Genomic DNA, 22672 nt, shown 5'->3' with positions numbered 1-22672 from the left:
TCAAATCTATAAAGGTATGCCCTGAAGCAACCATGTTCTGTGAGCATCTGCGTCAGGAGGTAATCCAAACCCCGGTGGCCTCAGTCCATCCATCTTATCAGATTAGAAATCAGCGACTTCGTCCACTGCGCCACTCTTCGCATTTCGTCCCATTCCTCGTGCCAAACCAATATGGGCCTCTCCTCCCTTTCTTCTTTTTTTTAAACGTTCTGTTGCTGTCTTCTATTCTATTCTATTTAATTCTAAGACAATGTCAGAGAGATATCTTTGACCAGGAGACTGATCCGATATACGTGAATGTAGACTAAGAATAGAAAAAAGCAGGACGGAATGAACCGTGACGTTTTTAACTATAATATATATATATATATATATATAAATATATATATATATATATATATATATATATATATATATATATATATATATGGTAGGTACAAAAAAAAGAAGGAGAAGAACCAGGGTGACTGACTACATTGAAAGGATATCCAGACTAAAATGAAGATGGGCAGTGTACACATTGAGATAGCTAGAATGACGGATGGGCGATGGACAAAGAGGTTAATGGAATGGAGACATAGGGAAGATAAGAGAAGCGTCAGTTAACACACTACACGATGGGATTATGATTTAAGAAGACAAAATAAAAACTGGATAAAAGTGGGGCAAGATATACGGAGTTGGAAACATTAGGAAGGGGCCTTTGTTCATCAGTGTACTTTTGAGGCCGGATGATGAAGAGTATTAGTAACAGTACTACAGTAGGGATGCATGTTGGCCGAACCAGGGTCAGAAACGGCGTGCTGAATGACGAAATACACAGTTTTTGGTCGAACGTCACACCAACCTCACTGTTGGGGTTATGTTGTGGGGTGTCATCACTTGCCAGTTGAACATCACTAACCTTCGTTAAAGGAAACATGACAGCTCGGCAAAAAGTAGAAGAAATTCTGGAATATTTTACCTTCAGATGCCTCAACATAAAATTTTTCAGCAGGATAACGCAAGGCTACACATTGCAAGAGTTACCATGAACTTCTTTAAAGGGGCTGCAGTCAATTCTCTGCTCTGGCCGCCGAGATCCCCAGATTTATCTCCAATTATACACGTGTGGGACATGGTGCGCCGAAGACTTCTTAATATAGAGAATTCTCCTCAAACTTTGGAAGCACTTCGGGAGGAGTTTATTAGGGAATGGAACAAAAAACTTAAGAACGATATGACTACTTAATGAGAAACCAGCCCATGCGCATTCAACAGTGTGTTACCCGCCGAGGTGCATCAACAAATTATTAGTTGATCTACCCCTGAAAGGTGGTTTTATTGGTTTTAATTCGTTTTATTATTATAAAGATCGTTTATTTATCTTGCAAGTTTGTATAATTGTACAAAATATTTTTAAAATAAAGTAATTTATAATAGGTGTCTGGATTTAGATATCAGGTACTTAGTACATTTGTTAGTCCTGGAAACTGTTAGATATGTAAATAGGTTTGAAATACCGAGTATTGGTCTAGGCTCAATCACGCACACAGACCGTGTCATGTAATGTATATAAATTAAAATAGGTGTTTTATTAAAAATAAAAATTAATTGAATACTAACAATTCTACTGTCCGGGAGTACATGGAATTTTTTTACGTAATATTTTTAGATGTTCTTAACAACTATTTTCACAATATATACCAGACTAAAGATATTACCGTATATTACTTACCCATTAATATTCTTTTTAAATTATAATCAAGGAATATTACAGGTAAATAATATATGTATGCAATATTAAAAATAAACAATTAAGAAAGGTTAAATTATTTTTACATTTACATAATTATGTATATTCTTTAACATAATTGCCCTTATTTTTGGATAAATAAAATTGTATAATGAAATCTATTAAGCAAGACTAAGAAAGATGTTTCAAATTACAAAATAATACGCAAACATAGCACTAATACAAATAGTGTTTATACCTTTTAGATGGTACTAAGAAATAAGGGACTGATTTGTATACACTATCTGCATCAGCTGACAAAAAAAACCGAGTTAATAAAGGAAGTATGCCACCTATTCTCGTCTTATAGTATAGGTACCGTCTTTAGTGCAGGTTGGTGATTTCTGAAAATTCATCTTTATTTTGGACTTTTTTTTTGGTTTGAGGTCAATTTCTCGATTTTATGCAGCCATATCATTTGTTGTCTGACATGACCGTGTTTTTGTTAAATTTTTCCTTTCATTATTGTTGAAAGAACCTTAGATAGATGGATAGATTTAGAGAGATGGCCTTTTGTCCTATTCCAGTGCGACCTTTTCAGATCTATTGTGGTACTCTAGTCCTAGATAACATTCCCAGCCTGACCCATTTTAAAAAGTCTAATAGCTTCGAGAATGTACCATTTTTCTTCTCCTAATGCAAAGAACCGCACATTTGCCAGACTGTAATACTGACATAGAATGTGCTCTGCTGTTTCTTCTTCGAGGTGACAGGATCTGCACAGGCCATCATCTGATAATCCCATCAGCAGTGCCTATTCACCTTACAGTGCCTTGTTAGAAGACCTACTATGGCTTTGACTGTTTTCCTGTCTTTGCTTATTAGGTCTGACGTACATTTTGGCGAATATTCTATAATGAACTGTTTCGCCTGTTTTTGTCCTGGTGAATTCCTCTACTATTTTAGAGATTTGTGAGCCAGCGACTTTCTTGTAGCCGTTCTTGTTACTGTCTTTGCAACGCTGCAGAAGGGTTCCGGTCCAATTAATGGCATTGGTTAGCCTTGCTTAGCCATTTCATCTGATTTTTTATTGCCCATATGATCCTCGTGCCCCGGTACCCAGACTACCGTTAGTTTGATACGATCTCCTAGTTTATTTAGGGCACACACACAATCCCATACTAGCTTAGAATTGACCTCTAGAGAATTGAGTGCCTTAAGTGCTGCCTGACTATTTGTGAAGATGGCAACTGAACGGAACGTTTTTTCCTGCTTTTCTATTTGTTCCACTCAGTTATGGATTGCTGTTATTTCAGCCTGGAAAACTATTACATAGATAGACTTACCGGGAAATGTATCCTTTGATTTGTCCCTACTATACCGGCTCCTACACCCTCCCATGTTTTTGAGCCATTTGTGTACCAGGTAGCAGCAACTTGTATGTGCACACCTTCATTCAAATACCAGGCAGTCTTTTCTGCGTCCGGGCAGTCTTAATTGTAAAATTATATCTCGTAGCTGTTGCATCGATAATTTATCCCAATACAATATCGGCTTTTAGCTCCTCGATTATCTTTCTACTGTCAGCACCATGCATCTGGCTTATATGTCGCTGACTATAAAATAATCTGTGTATTACTGATCTGTCTTCGCCCTGTATAAAGATATGAAGTGGTGGTAGATTCAGCAAGTCTTCCAACGCTGCTGTACGAGTTGTTTTTATGGCCCCAATACACAGACATGCTAGCCTTTGTATATTACCTAGCAGCCTTATTGCTCCCACCTGCTATGTCTTTATCCACCACGTCACCGAGCCATAGGATATCATTGGTCTAATAACCCTTGTGTATAACCATAGAATCATTTTGGGGTCCCCAATTCTTACGGCACATTCTTCTACATCTGCCCAAGGACATAGTAGCTTTCTGTGTGGGTTTCAGAATGTGAGTATTCCATGTAAGCCTATGATTAAAATAAACTCTTCAGTATTTTGTTTCTTTGGCAAATGAAATCTTTGTTTCTCACAGAACCGATGGCTTTAGACCTTGTAGTGCTGTTTTTTTGGTAAAGTTAACGATTTGTGTTTTCTGAGCGTTGACTATCAGTCACTCTTGTTTACACCAGTCTTCAACTATATTTAGGGCTGCTTGCATTCTCTCAGACACCACTAGGGCAAACCTGCCACTGACAACGGTTAATATATCGTCAGCATATCCTAGACAATAAAAGCATTCTGTGGACTGATTTCTAAAGAGATCATCTACCAAGGTTACCCAAAGTAGAGGGGACAGAACTTCTCCTTGTGGACAGCCTCCATCTACTTTTGCTTTAATCTTTGCTTTACCCAGAGTGAATATTACTGTTCTATTCTCCAGAGATGCCCTTATCCATTATCTGCATATTACCGCAAGTGCGCCTCGTCTACTCATAGCCCCTATCAAAGAGCTGGTAGTAATATTATTAAACACTTTTTCTATATCTAAAAGAGCGGCCATTGCTGTCTATTTGTCTTCCATTGAGTGAATATTACTGTTCTATTCTCCAGAGATGCCCTTATCCATTATCTGCATATTACCGCAAGTGCGCCTCGTCTACTCATAGCCCCTATCAAAGAGCTGGTAGTAGTATTATTAAACACTTTTTCTATATCTAAAAAAGCGGCCATTGCTGTCTATTTGCCTTTCATTGACTTTGAGATAAGGCTATTTAGATCATCCAACGTAGAGTTACTGCTAGTGTTACTTATCAATACTACTAAAGTATCTTAGGGGAGTCGTTTCAAGGGTGTCCAAGTACTTAACAGGAGCTACCTTTTTTACGTAGCACGTATTTCTGGCCAGAATAGCGGATTGTGCTCTCTATTATACAAATATCAGGTAGTTGATGAGTTATTACCAATGGGTAGTCTGCAGGTTTCCTTATATTTTTTTTTTAGGATTTTACGTTCTTACTAGTTAATTTGACGACTGTTCAGGTAGGCGTAAAGAACCGCCCTGTACTTAACAATTGACCTTATGAAGGTTTTATACGTATAAAGAAAAATGTTGTGGTGGGTGTTTAATGGGCAGAATTTAATCGATAAAGCTCCCAGGAGCCCTCTTTCTTACCCTGTTTAGAGTGAGATTTAGTTCGGTGTTCCAGTTAAGATTTCTCTATAATTGAATGCCCAAATAGGACACCAATCTTTGAAATGGAAGTCTTTGAAATCTCTTTAGAGTTTCATTCGATTGCAATCATCTTCATACCGAGGGGTGTCCGGATATCTGACGAGGGTGGCTTGTGTTTTTGTTGGATTTAAAGCAACTTTCTTTTTCTTCTGCTTCCTTCTTGTATTTAGGCTTTAATGCCTGTTTCTCCTTCAATATTAGCCTCCTAAATTGTTTAAATTATCACAATATATTTTTTTCTTGGTCCGTCAATACTTCTTCCTCCATTTGGTGACTTATCTCGTGCTATTCGTACTATCCTATTTTCTGCCATTCTACTAATGTGTTCGTTCCACTTCTGTTTCCGTTTTGTCACCCATCCATTTATGTCCTCTATACTGCGTGCTCTTCTTATGTTTTCAGATTTCTCCCCGCCTAACAGACTTTTCCCTGATATTCGTCGAAGTATTTTAATCTCTGTTGTTTTTAGTAGTCGTCTCGTTTTAGATGTGTCAGGTCTGGTCTCCGCCGTGTATGTTTATATAGGTCTAATACTGCTTTATAGATTCTTGTTTTTGTGTCTTGTCTTAGGTGTTTGTTCTTCCAGATTGTGTCATTAAGCGATCCCGCCGCTTTACTTAATTTTAAGCTTTATCATATTGTATTTCTTGGCTGTTCTATTGAAGATGTGTGTTAATCTTTGGAGATTGTCTTCTGTCTCGGCGATTAATGCTGCGTCGTCAGCATAACATAATATTTGGATTTCTTTATTCCCCATATTCTGTAACCATGACCTTTACGTACTGCGTGTATTATTTCGTCCATTATTATATTAATAAGAAGTGAGCTTAATGAGTTACCCCGTTTGACTCCGCTTTATACTGGTATACACTGTGTTAGTTTTCCATTTATCTTTGCCTGTATTCGATTATGGAAGCAGATGCTTTCGATGGTTTGTATAATATTGATTGGTATGTTTCTTTTATACAGTAGGTGTAAGACGTCCTCGACTTGGATGCGATCGAAAGCTTTTGTTAGGTCTATAAAACTTAAATATGCTGGCTTATTATACTCGATGTCCTTTTCTGTGATTTTTCTTAGTACAAATACGCCTTCTATGCAGGATCTTCTGGACCTGAATCCTTGTTGTTCATCTGACAAAGTTGTTAGTTTATCGATTTTGTTGGTTAAGATTTTGTGGTTAGCTTAAGTGCAGAGTTCAGTAGATTTATACCTCTATAATTTTTGGTGTCTTCTTTATCTCCTTTCTTGAACATTGGTATCATTACGCTGTTTCTGCATGCGTCTGGTATCTTGCAGTGCAATATTAGTTTTTGTATTTTGAGTGAATTTATGGCTATCTCTACTTCCTGAAAACTTATTTCTATTTCGTGTCTTAATTCATTTATGTTATTGTGTTGATTATTATTTTCCTTTCCTTTAAAAAGTTCTGTCAGGTATCTTTTCCATTCGTTTGCTGGTATGTTATTGTATTCCATCAATTCTGCCATTTTTTCCGTTGGTATCTCATGAATCTCCATATTTGTTTTTGTGTATTGTAGAAATCGCTTTTCATCCTTTTTGTAAACTGTTCCCAGTGTTCATTTTTTGTTCTTCTTAAAAACTACTTCGTTTCATAAGAAAACTTACTTCATAATTAGCGTAACTCTCCATTTTTCCAATTATTTATGTACGATTTTTAACTTTTTGTAATAGACAACTAAAGTAAAATAAAACTTACACAAAAACAGTTAGTTATTGTTATTCTTTTAGACCTTCTGAACGTTGGAACCATAAAAATGATAATTCATATTAATACTTAGTAAAAAATAAATGTATCTAGTTTTATAATATTCTAGGTATATTATTATACCTAGAATAATTTGAAACATTATTATAATAACAAGACTCATTTTACTACTGGTACGTGAAAACAATATTTGAGCTAAAATATGCATTTTAAGAATAAAAGTAGAATAAAATATAAAACATTCTTTATAAACGTCAATTTTGTTAATACCACATATTGAAGATCATCTTCAAAATTATTTAAACCACCACTTAATTACAAGTTGTTTTGCAAAACAACATAACTAGTTTATATCAAGAATTATTTAAATCGCTGTAAAAGGAGTTTACATAAAATGAATTATGTAAACTTTAGTATTGAGAAAAGGTAAATAACCTTATTTTTATACACGATTAATATTTGAACAAAATATAAAAACAGAAACAATAGACACAATACTTTCAATACTGAAAGGAATTAAATAATTACTATTAGGTTTTTACATATTATATGTGAGGTGTGTGCAATTACAATTAATCAAATTAATTTAATTTCGCATTAAATTATATCAAACATAATTGAACAAAAAAAAATTGGGTGATGGCGCTACAAAATTAGGCGTAATGAAAATTTGAAAACGTTATCATAACGCTGGAACGACAAAATCAGCAAAAAAAGTGCTACAATTAGTTATACTGTAGACTAGCGCGAGATATAATTTGGACCAGGCTATAATTAATTATTAATTAAAAAAATATTTAAAACATATTTTATTCAGTGCAAAAATTTTATTATTCTTAACCATGAATATAAATATTACATTTGTAAAACATTGATTCCAATTAGTGATTTTTATTCTACTTCTGATTCATCGGAACTAAAATTTACATTATTGCTTTCGCTACATTAGTTATCATCTTTCGCACTTTCGAAGGCTTTTGATCCAATAAATTTTGTTGGTTTTAAATAATCATCTACATGCCAACCACAGTTTTCAGGCTGGAGTTTTGTATAATCCGACTTAGCTGCATGAAGCCACATGGAATTAACAAAAATAGTTCATAAAAATTTTGTCATACAGATTTCTATCATGGTGGTATAGGGTTGGAGTCAAAACTTATATATTTTTTAAACTGTTCATGGTCTGCATTCGCAGCATAAGTTTTCATAAAAATACGATTTCTTGCATCATTTACTCTGTTGCAAATATTCATGGCATACATTTTCGTGGTAAACTCTTGAACAACATTCATTTTTTCATCAATGAATATGTCGGCTTCATCAGTTAATGTTGTAAAAACGATTTAATACCTTTTATTCTGATAACATATTTATCTACGTAGGTAAACTTCGATATAATTTTGAACCAAAATTCAGAGCTAAATCGATGCAGTTGATGCAATCAAGGTATTGGTTATGTATCTTTTAAGTTGCTGAAGAGGCTAGCCAAATTACAGATTGTAAAATCGTGTTCCTGTATCCGCTTTTTCGTGGTTACATGTAAAAGCAGCTTATTCAGGTTTTTTAATGTAATTATTGTGAGCTTGATATGAGTAGCACGGATGATCAACGGTTAAAAGTATTTTCTTGTTTTGGGTAATCATAAGCAAATTTTTACTATCCCAATAATCAGCCAAAAAGCGTACCAGTGTCTCTTTAAAACGACATTTTTAAGGCTTTGCAAAAACTCTTTAGGCCTAACTTGTTGAGGTCCCGAAATTTTATATAGAATATCGAATTCCTTTCGAGCTTGACATTCAGAACCTTTGATTGAGGGTGACAAATGGCGCTCAAATATTACATGGATTTCTACAGCATTTATAGAACAAATTTTTATTAGTATTGATTCTGCAATTTTTTAAAAGTTTGTGACACTTTGTAGCACTACGCTGCCGTAACCATAGCCATTTCCATATCAATTAATGTATCGAGCAAAAAAAAAAGAACTCTAATTATACTGACTAACTATTGAACTGAACGCCTTGTTTGAAAATCAGTGCTAGTTGGCAAGCGATTTGAAGCAGAACTAGATGGGAAGAAACACAAACGTTATTAAGTAGAAAATAAAACCGGCAGACGAGAGGCACAATTAATAAAATGAACTAAATAAGGATGCGGAAATATTTAAATGAGATTTTAGCCTACTCTAGTTAAATAAAACTATGAAAACAGTCGTCGGGTGTGTAAATTTTTGTACAGTTTAAATATGTAGGAACCACATGTAGATAAATTATTTATTTTATTTGATAATTCAAATTTAGTGAAGCTAATGCTGGAAATTGATTACTCAAATATTATTTTCGATTTTATTGTGTGAGGTGATTATTCCATAATATGCGTGAAAGATACCGTTCAGTATCTTGATAAACCGGTCTGTCTCATCTTGTATCTACGAAAAAATATTCTAGATACTTATAAGAACTTCTTTTTAGCCATACTTAGTAAATAGAAAAAACACAAGTAAGCCTATATAAAATAAACCTCAGGAACAACAAAAAATAAGGAAATTGGAAGGTAAATCTTACCGATCACCCATTTTCATAAGGAAATCTTATTGATGTAAGTGGCCTACAAACTATCATTGATTGGGAGTAGTAGATCACTTATGGCCGTTATTGAGCTGTGTAGCAAGTATTTCCTCTCTGGAGTTACATAAAGATAAGTGATTTTGTTACGTTTTATAGATTACTTAAATTTTCTAGGAGTTAAAGAACAATTTGAAATAAACTTTAATTTTTGTTGACTACCAGTTTCTTTGACGCTCAGTAGGAAATCGGCAACTTCTTTAGATGTAGCTTTGCCAGTCAAAGTAATAAACAACTGTTTACTCTGTTATAAACAACTAACTAGTAGAAATTATAAAAAAAAGTTATTTTTTAATTATTAATTAATTCTAGTCTGAACAAGATTATATCGGGCACCTCTTGCTTTTTACAATTTTTCACATACTACCTATCATATACATATATACATATCAAAAATTTGTTTCCAAACAGATCGGTGAAGGTATTTGTTATATTGGATCCTCTCCTATATGCTTTTTGTATTTTTTAAATTTAAATAATACTTTTGAATATTAATAAAATAATTTAATTACTTGTTTATTATTTATACTACTAAACAAATTAAATTATTTTGAAATAATTCAATAAATTATTATATTTGCTAGTGGTGTTAGGAAGTAGAAAGTATATGCCTGTTTCATTGATTTTGAGAAGGCATTTGACAGAGTGCAGCATAATCAGCTTAAAGAAATTTTATTAAATAAAAACATAAACAGTAGACATTAGAACCATATGTAACCTCTATTGGAACCAAACAGCAAAAGTGAAAGTTGAAAATTAACTGACCGAGGATATCCAGATTCGCCGTGGGGTCCGCCAAGGGTGTATTTTATCACCCTTGTTATTCAATTTATACAGTGAAGCCATCTAAGAATTAGCGCTTGACGAGGTCAGTGAGGGCCTTATTATAAACGATGAGTCACTTAATAACATAAGATATGCTGACGACACCGTCCGTCTGGCAGGAATACTAGAAGAATTGCAACACCTTGCCCTAACAACTAATTACATATTGCAACGATTATGGACTAAAAATAAATTTGAAGAAAACCAAGTGCATGGTATTTACAAAAGCACAAAACATCAAAGTTAAGCTAGTACTAGATAATACAGAAATTGAACAAATATCTTCGTACAAATACCTTGGAGCATGGATCACAGAAGATACTGATCAGACAAAAGAAATAAGATGCCGCATTGAAATTGCACGGTCAACTTTTAATAGAATAAGAAATCTTTTTTGTAATCGCCATATCAATATACAGCTCCGAATAAGAATGCTTCGATGCTATATTTTCTCTACCCTTTTGTATGGGGTTGAAGCTTGGACACTTAAAAAATCCAACATAAAAAACCTAGAAGCATTTGAAATGTGATGTTTCCGACGTATTTTGAAAATATCATGGATGGATCGCAAAACAAACGAACAAGTTCTCGAAAAACTAGGAAAACAAAGCGAAGTTTGAAATTCCATAAAAATCAGGAAATTTAAATACTTGGGCACATCATGAGAGGTGAAAAATATGAACTACTAAGGAATATAATGCAGGGTAAACTCAAAGGCAGAAGAAGCGTAGGAAGACGTAAAATCTCGTGGCTACGCAGTCTCCGTGAACGGTTTAGATGCAGTTTAATTGAACTATTCAGGCGCGTAACCAACAAAATTGTAATTGCCAGAATGATTTCCAATCTCCGATAGGAGCGGAACTTGAAGAAGAAGAGTAGCGCCAGCTACTAACATATAAATAATATACAATATACATATATATATAAGAAAAAAGAAGTACTTGTGACTCGTTTGGAACAAATATATAACTGTTTTGGATGGGTTGGAGTCAATAATAGGGCTATTGGTTAACTATTTTTTTAATCTCGAGCTTTCAATTGTGTTTACAATTATTATCAAGAGCTAAAAAAGACAAAATACTTACAAGGTTGAACTAAAAAGAAAAAACAATTTTTGTTAACTTACCAAATAAAAATTAGTTTGGTAAGTAAAAAATCACTGCTTACATGTTCAAAATATTTTATATAAAAATGTTTTGATCTAACAAATGTTTCTCCGAAAATTTTTATAATTTTGAAAACATTTTTTTTTAATATAAAAATAATTGAATTTATAAATAAGTTCAAATAGCAACCAATTACAAATAGCCTCAATGTCATAAATGCCAACATAAAATTTTTATTTTTGACAATTATATTGCCAAAAGTAAAACTTCGTTTAAACATTCTTTTTTGTTTAGTAACAAAAAGAAGAAGATTTATTCACCCTTGACAGATGTCTGAAAGAATGTGATAGATATATGGAGAATTGAATATGACATTTTACAATTTTTATATATAAATCATAAAGAAAGAATATAATTATATTCTTTCTTTATGATTTATATATAAAAATTGTAAAATGTCATATTCAATTCTCCATATATCTATCACATTCTTTCAGACATCTGTCAAGGGTGAATAAATCTTCTTCTTTTTGTTACTAAACAAAAAAGAATGTTTAAACGAAGTTTTACTTTTGGCAATATAATTGTCAAAAATAAAAATTTTATGTTGGCATTTATGACATTGAGGCTATTTGTAATTGGTTGCTATTTGAACTTATTTATAAATTCAATTATTTTTATATTAAAAAAAAAATGTTTTCAAAATTATAAAAATTTTCGGAGAAACATTTGTTAGATCAAAACATTTTTATATAAAATATTTTGAACATGTAAGCAGTGATTTTTTACTTACCAAACTAATTTTTATTTGGTAAGTTAACAAAAATTGTTTTTTCTTTTTAGTTCAACCTTGTAAGTATTTTGTCTTTTTTAGCTCTTGATAATAATTGTAAACACAATTGAAAGCTCGAGATTAAAAAAATAGTTAACCAATAGCCCTATTATTGACTCCAACCCATCCAAAACAGTTATATATTCATATATATATATATATATATATATATATATATATATATATATATATATATATATATATACATATATACACACATATATATATATATATATATATATATATATATATATATATATATATATATATATATATATATATATATTTAAGTATAAGAAACTCGAACTGATAAAGTATTTTACATTGCCAGTAACAACAGAGCCTCCGGTGAACCTCTCGCCAATTTAGTCGAAAATAGATAACTTCCCGAGCAACTAAAGGATGGAATCGAAAAACCATGGAACAGCAGACAATAAGGAGGATGATCCAACCGTACGACATTATCTCCATATATCTGTTGCTATTTTGACCACACGGGTCTCCCCTTTACTGTATATAAGTTTATACACTAAAGGGGATGTCCACTTTTCTTTCGATGTCTCAGCTTCTTGTGACTGTGTGGTCTTGTGTCTGATGCATATGTCATTATTGGTCTTGCACTTGCTTTATAAATAATTCTTGACTTCTACAAGGTTACGCCGCAACTTTTTTGTATTTTTTCGCTGTATTATTTTGCATATAAATCATGCTTTCATATCATGCTTTAACGGTTATTGATAATAAAAGAATTTTACTATCATGAATGGTATAATGGATTAGGTCATAATATTAAAGACTAATTGCAATATTTGTCTAAATCTGTCTGTAAAGTAAATTCTACGTAGTTAAATAAACGATACTCCAAAAAAGTAGTCACAAGAACGCACCTCAAAATTACTGATAACACAATTCTAAAACCTTGTGCTTTAGTTTAGATTTTATAATACAATTCAGGATTTCATTACTAGCGAAGCAGACAAAATGAAACTATTAAACAATTTTGTTTCAAGTGTATTAGAAAAATCGATCGAAAGAAATCAAAACAGCAAGAAAATAGTTCCAGTTTTGCATTTGTAGGTTACCCACAAAATATACTAAATTAAATATGTTGTGTATGTTATTACTAAGAATATTTATTAGAAATATATTTTTGCTACAGTTAAATACAGTTTTACTTGCGGCTTGTAAATAATAACTTCTGATAATTTATTTAAAATACCGTTTATTAATTAAAGAAATATTCTGAAAATTGACGCATACTGACTGAACAGGTTAGCCTTGGTTGGCAAATCAGCTATCAATGTATCAGATATTTTCAAAAGACAGTTACGTGAAATCCGAAATTATTTATTATTGTCGTGTGTTCTACCTGTAAATATTTATTTCGATGTTAGTATATTAGAAATACCACAAAAATATTTGGTTATACTATTTTTATAAAGTATAAATATATATTTTATTCGCGTTATAATAATATTTGTGGTAGGTTTGATAATTAATATGACACGTCATTGTTTTGCTAGACATTTCTTCCTGGGTAAAATTTGCGACTGTATGGATAAGTTTTAATAAGTAAAAAATAGAGAATAATTATTTAAGCTTACATCGAAAAATATATATCTAACTATATTATAATAATTTTAGAACACATAATGTCAATTATGTTTATTTCGCCAGCGGTGAGACCCAAAACTATACAGGTGATGCCATTTTGGTTTTATCAATATTAAAAAAATCTGTCTTCAAATTCAAAGCTCTGAGCGATAGGATAGTCATCCTCTTACTAATAAGAAAACCAAAAAACTCAATTTTATATAAGTTTATGCGCCAAACAGCACAACGGACGACATAAAGGTCGAGGAATTCTACGAAAAATTGGACATAACAGTCGCCAATATTACAAATAAAGAATTAACCTTAGTGCAAAAGTCGACAACACTACATAAAATGACGACCTAAAGAATGTACTAGGAAAGTGCGGCATAGATCAGAGAAACGAATAATGGGACCGTTTATTCGAGTTTGCTATAACAAATAACTATTCTATAATAAATACTCGATTTAAACACCATATATACCGACTTTATACTCGGAAAAGTTCTGGAAATAGGTCCAGAAATCAAATCGACTACATCCTCACTAATATTCGCTGGAGGTCATCAATCCAAACAGCCATATCATATCCAGGGGCGATATGCGGTTCAGATCATATTCTTCTCGTAGCTAAAATAAAGCTTAAACTTGAAGCCAACAAACGGAGACAGATAATTGGGATAGAACTAATAAAGAAGTACGACCTTCTCTAAGAAGTGCAAAAAAGTATGCCATCTATTTGTAATGGATATTAGATAAAACCCTTAAAATAATTGTAAACACAATCACAATGTTTGTAAAGAAATTGAAAGCCACTATCAACACAACCAATCGAGTCATTTATTTAAAAAAATGCGCTAGATAACAACGGACTTTAAAGCCAGAACTTAAGCCATTGAAGACCACAATTACTCTGATAACCGACAGAGAATGTATAGCAGAGATATGGAGATTATATTGCCGGGATCAATATAAAAATAATCAAAACCAGAAACTTGGTCACCAAACCCATAAAGAAATCGAAGAAGAACCTAATATACTCGAGAATTAAATAAAACTTGCAATCAGTAGACTCAAGTATAACAAAGCACCAGGTCCAGATATAATAACAGCAGAAACGGGTAAAGCCACAAAAAAAAAACGGATTAAAATTGCTTCACTTGTTTTGTAACAAAATATTGCATTTCATTCCAAACAGTGGCCAGACGATTAGATAAAATTTACAATACCGACAATACAACTTTAGCTGCAGCTGCCATAAATGCGACAATTATAGAACCATCTCCCTAATCTCCCTAATCACATACCAGCAAAATAATGCTGCACATAATCAGTGAGAGATTGAAAACTTTCCTACAAACAGAAATATCCTAATTTACTAAAAGTAGAGGTACTCTGGAACAGCCTCTGAATATAACACAAATAATAGAAAAATCTAGGGAATTCAATATCCCACAATACATTTGGTTTATAGTTTATCGCAATGCTTATCTCAGATACTAAAAAAAGTAGGCGTACCACAATACTTAATTTTGCTTATAACTCAACTATACTAGAACTACACGTTTAGAACGCGCGTAGAACTTTACGCATGTAAGTCTTGGAGCCTAAGACAAGCGGAAAGAAGAAAATCGTCAGTTAAATGTTCTGTTGGAGAAGTATGTTACGTGCACCACAGGACAAATAGTTTAATTGTTAATGAGCTTAAAGTCAGAAAATGGCTCTCCTGCAAAGTCCATTTCCAAAAACTAAAATACTTTGGACATGTTATGACAGCAGATACAGAAAACATGAAAAGACTTGCTATCTAAGGAAAGACTTGCTATCAAGAATTGAACAAGCATGAAAACATTCATGAGCATGAAAACATTTTTTACAAGATCAGACCTTAGTCTGCAGCTTAGAATCCGAATGATCAGATGTAACGTTTTTTCTGTCTTACTGTATGGCTGTGAAAGTTGGACAATGGACTCCAATGGCTGGACAAAAAAGAATAGATGCCTTTGAGATGTATATATACAGACCAATGCTGAGAATTCCATGGGTACAAAGAGTTACTAATGTTGAGGTACTTCGTCGCATGTGCAAACAAAAAGCATTACTTAGAATAATCAAAGAGAGGAAAATTCAATACTTGGGTCATGTATTGGGCCAGTACTTGTTCTGCTAGTTTATTTTGCTGAATATATTTTCTAGAGTTGCAGTGAAGAGCTTTGGTGATATTGCGTCTCCTTGTTGGACGCCTCTGGTAGTGGGACAGTCTGGAGTGTTTCTATAAATTTTTAACTTAGCTTTTGGTTGTCTTTATATATTTGCTAAAGTTTCTATATACGGTTTGTCAATGCCTTGGTTGCTCAAAGCTTCCATTACTGCCTTGGGATATATAGAATCAAAAGCCTTCTCGAAATCTGTAAAGGGTAATGCTAGCGGTATTTCATATTCTTTAGCTCTACTCATTATTTCTCGAAGTGTATGAATATGATCTATGGTACTGAATCGACTTCTGAAGCCAGCTTTTTCTCTCGGCTGTGCAGCATCTAATGCGTTTGTTCATCTGTTGTTGAATATATTTGTGAATATCTTGTATACGATTGGTAGTAGACCTATAGGTCTTTAGTTTTTGATATCCTCTTTGCTATCTTTCTTATGAATGAGAATTATGTTTGCTATATTCCAGTGGTCTGATATGCAACTCAATCTTAGGCAGTTCGCAAATATGCCTGCTAAGATTTTCCAGGTTGTACTACCAGCGTATTTAAGCAGTTCCACTGTTATACCATCTATTCCAGTCGCTTTAACGCTTTTCATTTTTGTAATTGTTGATTCTACTTCTTCCGGAAGGACTTTTGGTACATCTTCTTGGTTACTGATTACTTCTTCAAGTGTGTCAGGGGCTTTGTATAGTTTACTGTAGAATTTAGTCACGAATTGTATTATATTATATTTCTGTCTGTAATCCTGGTGTTCTTGTTTGTTAGAGCAACGATTTGCTTCTTCCCAATGGTTAATGCTTTTTTGTTTTCTTATAATTTTTCCTGTTGTCGATTGCATTTTCTACCAGTTTGTTATTGTACTTTCTTATGTCTTCCTTAATACTTTTCCTTATTGTCTTACAAAGTTGGGTATTGCATTCTCTGTATGTTGCTAGTTTTATCAGACAGATGTTTCATCCGAATTCGCGTCGACGCGAAACGATTGCCGGCAACATGGCGACCCCTGCTTTAGCGACCTCCCGCCCACACCGCTCAGGCCACGTCAGTTCAGACCACGTCAGCGCATACCGTTCCCGCTCATACAGCGAGTATAAAAGCAGCCACACAGGGTAAGACCGGTTGTCACTCGACACTGAGGAGTAGGCAGATTGAGACCCCGAACTCGAACCGAACCATATCACTCTTGATAATGGCTCCAAAATGGGTGCCGAAACGTCGAGTTTCAAATTCTCAACGCGGTTCTTCCCGAGAACTCAGTAATTTTCATTTATCTGACCGCAGAAACTTATCCGAACATATATATATATATATATATATATATATATATATATATATATATATATATATATATATATATATATATATATATATATATATATATATATTAAACCTAGAGCTATTAAACAATGATGTATATATATATATATATATATATATATATATATATATATATATATATATATTAAACCTAGAGTTAATATTAATACTATTACAGGAATTAACCTCACCAGTCTTTCGGGTTGAACCGAGTTGATTATCATTTGCGCAATGAGAAAATGTTGTAAAAGTTGAAAAATAGTTTTTTTAATGCAAATAAACATTTTAAAATTATTTTTAGTTCTAAACATATTTCATATATATAAATATAAAAATATTTTACTCTCGAGTAAAAATCACATTTCACAAACACTTCATATACAACTAATAAAAGTTGAAATCTGACAGTATATGGTATAGATCACTATATTCTGTTTGTATGAAAAAATAAAACTGCTTTTACTATTTTCTTTACAATTCATCATATTTTCTTAAGTTTAAGTTAAACGAAAAAGTAAATAGACGTGAAGTTGTTAAACGTTACTTAATGTTTAAATGAACTACCACTAACAGTAGATCGTATAAAACATTTTATATAAGAGTTTATTGTAACTATTTGTATGGGAAAATGATACCCTTGTTTCTACTATTTTCCTTATAATTTCATCATATTTTCTCACCCATTAGACCTTCCTAGAACTTTAAATAAATATTTCGAAACAAAAATTAGCAAATCAATTCAGTCGTTCTCGATTTATTATAAAAAAAGTTATAAGAATATAAAATAACGTCATTTTATTATATTTTATAACTACATGGATCAAAAATGAACTAAAACTGTAGAGGTGAAGTCGTATAAAACATTTTGAATTTACAAATAAAAAAATAAGAGTCATTCATCGAGATAAAAAATATCCTATCTCAAATTGGACCAACAAATACACATTCACAAAATTTTATTGCAATCGGTTCAGTGGTTTTTGAATATTTGCTTGGACAAATATCGTGACACGAGATATTTATATAAGAGATATATAAGATGGGATGAAATCCGTTCCACACTGTAACTCTTAAAAGAATAATAAGATGAGAGGGGAAAAGAAAAAGCTAAAATGTTAACTATCTCATATATTGCGGAAACGCTTCCTTTTGTGTCTTCAAGACAGCATCAGTCCATATCTGTGAAGAACAAAGCTGCTTGTAAAAGGAAAACGGTTCTTTTAAATTAAATGGAGAATGCCGATGATTAGAAAAATGGCATCCACATGCAGAGTGAAAAGAGATAATTAATAATAAACAAATAAATAAATAAATATATATATATATATATATATATATATATATATATATATATATATATATATATATATATATATTTATTTATTGTTATGTTAAAATATTATCTATTTAAAAAAAATTAGATATTGTCTTTTCCCCTTTTTTGAAATAAATCAAAAACGATAATTTATTAACTCACCTTCAAGATTATTTACAGTTTTGCTCAAAACAGTCAAATTGATTCCATGTTCATAGGTGTCTTGACACTTAGGACCATTTACAAAACTTTGTCCATCAGGGCAACATTTCTTAATACATCTAAAATTATCACAGCTATCAAAACCATCTTGACATTCTCTTATCACAAACGAATCACTCTCAGTTTTATCAACACAAAATGAGCTGTAATCCTGCAATGAAGTTCTTCTTATTTTTTTGCTACTATCTAATAATTTATATTCAAAGTCTGCATCTTTTTCTAAGTCGAAATCAGCTACAATTTTGCAATTTTTTAAGCCAACTTTTATAAAGGTTTCGTTAATAAAATTATTGTTAGAAACTATCTTTTCTACACAGGAATGAAGTTTTGTATTATAAACAGTGTTTAGAGGACAACATTTTGGAAAAAATCTGCCTGTTACGGTTTCCACCGTGTTATCTTTAAGTCCTACAAAATTATCTTCAAAAACATCATAACATATATTTCTAGGGTTAGTTTCTAAGTGATTAGTATTATTAGTATTTATTTGCAGTCTTCTGGTCAAATCAGGAACACAATTAAATGTACTTCCGTTTTTGGATAAAATTTCGTGTGCAGAACAACATTTCGGCACTTCATCACTTAAAATCACTTTAAAAACTATCGAAGAAAACACTAATAGAAGCACTAGATTCATAGTTTATATTTGAAAATTTATACAGCATACATATTACCTTTTACGTAAGAACTATCTCGACTAAGAATGCAAGGATCAAGGATGTTTCTGCTTGAACTGCCGGTGTTTGAATGAGCGTTTTGTTTGGAGATTCCCTAGCTTGAAATTGGGGGCGAGGAGGGGAGGAGATAAAGGACTTTCCGAAACACTTTAAGCGACTGCTGTTTTTTTAGTAACAAATTGACAAGGAACTAGTGTTGTTATGCAATTCGTAGTTAACATACACTGTAAGGATAATACGTTTATATAAACAAATTTAATAGATATAATGGATCCAGTGAACGTGTCGAACTCCAAAAATTATAAATTTTTTAACTAATTAAGGTGGTTTTATTACCTGATAAAATTTTAAAACATCACAAATTGGCCCACATTTCAACTGCTTTGAATGTTTAAATACATTAAGATTTTACTTTTAAAATATGTTTATTAAAACCTAGATCAATAAAGTAGTCCATAAATTAAAATTTTGTCATTGAAGTTATTATTATTTTCAATAGAGTTCAAATATCTTTTTTAATCTTCTGTTTACGGAAAAAATTATATGTCCTATGTCCTGATAAGCCTGGGTGATAAAATACCAAGGATAATCATTAGGCTAGTAATTGTATACTTTACAAATGAACTATAACGTTAAAAGGGTTTGATTATTTCATATGGCCAATGGACCCCAAATATGAAAGAACCGGGAAGTGCTACTATTTAAAGAGTGATTTTCGCCGCCTAACCCTTTCCAACCGAAATTTTTTTTTTCAATAAATTTTGTTGAAAAAAATGTGTTATAGGAAACGATACAAAAAAAATAATGTTGATAACTGTTGTAAAAATTTTGCATCCTAGAGTCTTAAAACTCAAAAAAAATCCTCTGGCGTTGGTGGTACCTGAATTATCCATTCATAACACTTCATATAGTGGCCTGGTAAAAAATTGTCTATAATAGGAAATACATTTATTATTGTACTTAGTACTTATTAATACTATTAACAACTTAATTTTGTACATGGAAACTATAAAAACAATTTTTATTATTGTTTAAACATAAAAAACATTGCACTTAGAACGTTTTATTCTAGAGTAAAACTTTATGCATAATTTGCACCTTGTGCGATTTTGATCACGTCCTCGTTTTCTCGTGTCGGACTTTCCAGCTTTCAGTAACGCATGTCCAACTTGAGATTTGAATTGGAGAAGGGTGATGTCTTTTACTTGTTTAAATGTAATTAATTTAAAATGCTACGAGAAAATAGCTTCAGGACAATATTAAGTGTTTTACTTGTTTTTGTTTGCAGTGTCTTCGCTACAGCAACCAGCAGTTGACAATACATGTATCAAAAAGATTGCATTGCATGCCACAAACATGGCATGCAAATCCACACCCCCATCGAAATATTATATTCTTTTACAATTGCTGGTTATTCGATTTCTACATAGGTTTTGCTCTTGCTGCACTATCTCTTCACTTTATCAAGAGGATATTTTGCTATATAGTTCAGTGCTAATATGACGGACTTATTGTCCTAACATTTGAGAGCAGTAATATTTTTTTGGTGTAATTTTTACATCAGACGATCCACGACCTTTTGCCATTAGAACTTTGTCTTCTGAAAAAAGACAACCTGCCAGCCGCCCACTTCTTACAGTTCCTGCAGTAAGAAAGCCCCGTTCTTTCAGACTAATAAGTAGATTATAAGATATGAACCAATTATCCGTGAAAATCTTGAGATTCATGTGGTTTGGCAAATTTCTGACCAACTTCAGTACTATTTCCCCACTAATTCTAAGAGCTGATTCATCTTGGACTGTTTCTTTTCGCATATATATTTTAAAATCGTATAGTATGCCGCTGCGTTCTGCTCTTGCAAAAATTTTTATGTCCCATTTATAAGGTTTATTTTTTATATATTGCTTTAGATTACTATGTCCTTTGAATGGTATAATAAACTCATCGATGCTGTTGAATTCCTCAGGTTCTATCTTATTCGTATTTTGCCGAACTTTGTCAATGAAAGGTTTTACCTTATATAATTTGTCATTGTTGCTAGATAAGACTTTTGACGGAAAATATGCTCGCAGTTTGTCAAAACGATTCATCATCATCATCCAGCCCCATTTTCACATCCATTGTTGGATATAGGCCTGCTCCAAACGTCTCCAGTTCTCTCTATCTCTAGCTGCTGCAATCCAGTTTGTTTCTATTCTCCTTAGGTCGTCGGTCCATCGGGTGGGTGGTCTGCCTCGACTTCGCTTGTCGGCTCTTGGTCTCCACTCCAATAATCTCTTCGTCCATCTTCCGTCTTTCATTCTAGCAACATGTTCAGCCCAAATCAAAACGATTACGTGACATGATATCAGCTATCGTATTATATCGCGTTTCTTTTGCCCAATACATTTTTTTTTATTTCAATAACGCATCAACCACGTAGGGTCATTAGCGTATTTAGATTAATGTGATAGTTAATATAATTAGTGTAAATACTTTAGTTTACAATAATAATAATAATAATAATAATCCCTGTGGGAGTTTTTTGTCAGTTCTTTTATCAGGCGCGACCCCCTACGAATGGGGGATGCTCTCTGGGTATTCTTAGAACCGATACCTAGAGGGTAGCAGGGATACCTGCCGTGGAACAAAAACTGGCACCTGGCAGTAGGTATAAAATGCACACCCATGAAAATGGAGTTAAATAGTTTGAGTTTAGGGTCGCTACCTGGGGATCGCCAGGGCACGTCTGGAGCCGGCGCTGGACGTGGCAGCATGCGGGACGTCGGTGGCAGGGTGCTGAGGAGGCGGGCCCCTGTCATACAATCAGCTACAGCCCAACAACAACAATAACTACCACAAGCGAACCAAACAATATCAAGAGCTCGACTCGCTGAAGGTGCTGCGCTGGAACATCAGCCGGCGCTCACCCAAGCGGGACGACCGAGGCAGCGCATGAAATGCATAATGAAAATATGCGTCCATAAATGAAAATATTTTGCGCTTCTATTATCAGGTGACAAACCTCGGTCAAGAAACGATCGGGTATCGACAAAATCTTTATGCCGAATTTTGCAGGGAGTACCCAGAAATTCAAGTAACTGAACAACGAGTTGCTGATCAATACCGTGTAATTATAAAGAAACAATCTTATCCCAGAGACTAGACGCAATACCATCAGAAGCGAAGTCGAACGGGAGATTAATCACCATGAGGTAAATGTGAATCAAGTAACTAATGAAATACATGAGCAGATTCCTGAGCTTGCCATACGCCATTGCCAAGAAACTCAACCTGATAATACACTACAGGACAATAACGAGTTACGCGATACTCTGGTAAGCGAAATGGCACGTGCT

At 33.0% G+C, this 22672-nt stretch overlaps 1 protein-coding gene across 2 annotated transcripts in view; it reads right to left on the bottom strand.

Moving 5' to 3' along the window:
- Window positions 1–19417, bottom strand: part of LOC140445498 (G-protein coupled receptor Mth2-like) — an 82113-nt gene extending 62696 nt beyond the window's left edge. For both annotated transcript variants that reach the window (XM_072537549.1, XM_072537550.1), the window contains exon 1: window positions 18598–19417. In XM_072537549.1, coding sequence (XP_072393650.1) covers window positions 18598–19294 — 697 coding nt within the window. In that variant the 5' untranslated portion in view covers window positions 19295–19417. The remainder of the gene's footprint in view (window positions 1–18597) is intronic.
- Window positions 19418–22672: the final 3255 nt, after the last annotated feature.

This window comes from Diabrotica undecimpunctata, chromosome 7 (assembly GCF_040954645.1).
Source record: "Diabrotica undecimpunctata isolate CICGRU chromosome 7, icDiaUnde3, whole genome shotgun sequence".
Taxonomy (NCBI): domain Eukaryota; kingdom Metazoa; phylum Arthropoda; class Insecta; order Coleoptera; family Chrysomelidae; genus Diabrotica; species Diabrotica undecimpunctata.
Note: the sequence above shows the minus strand (reverse complement) of the source record. Positions and strands in the feature narration are given on the sequence as shown.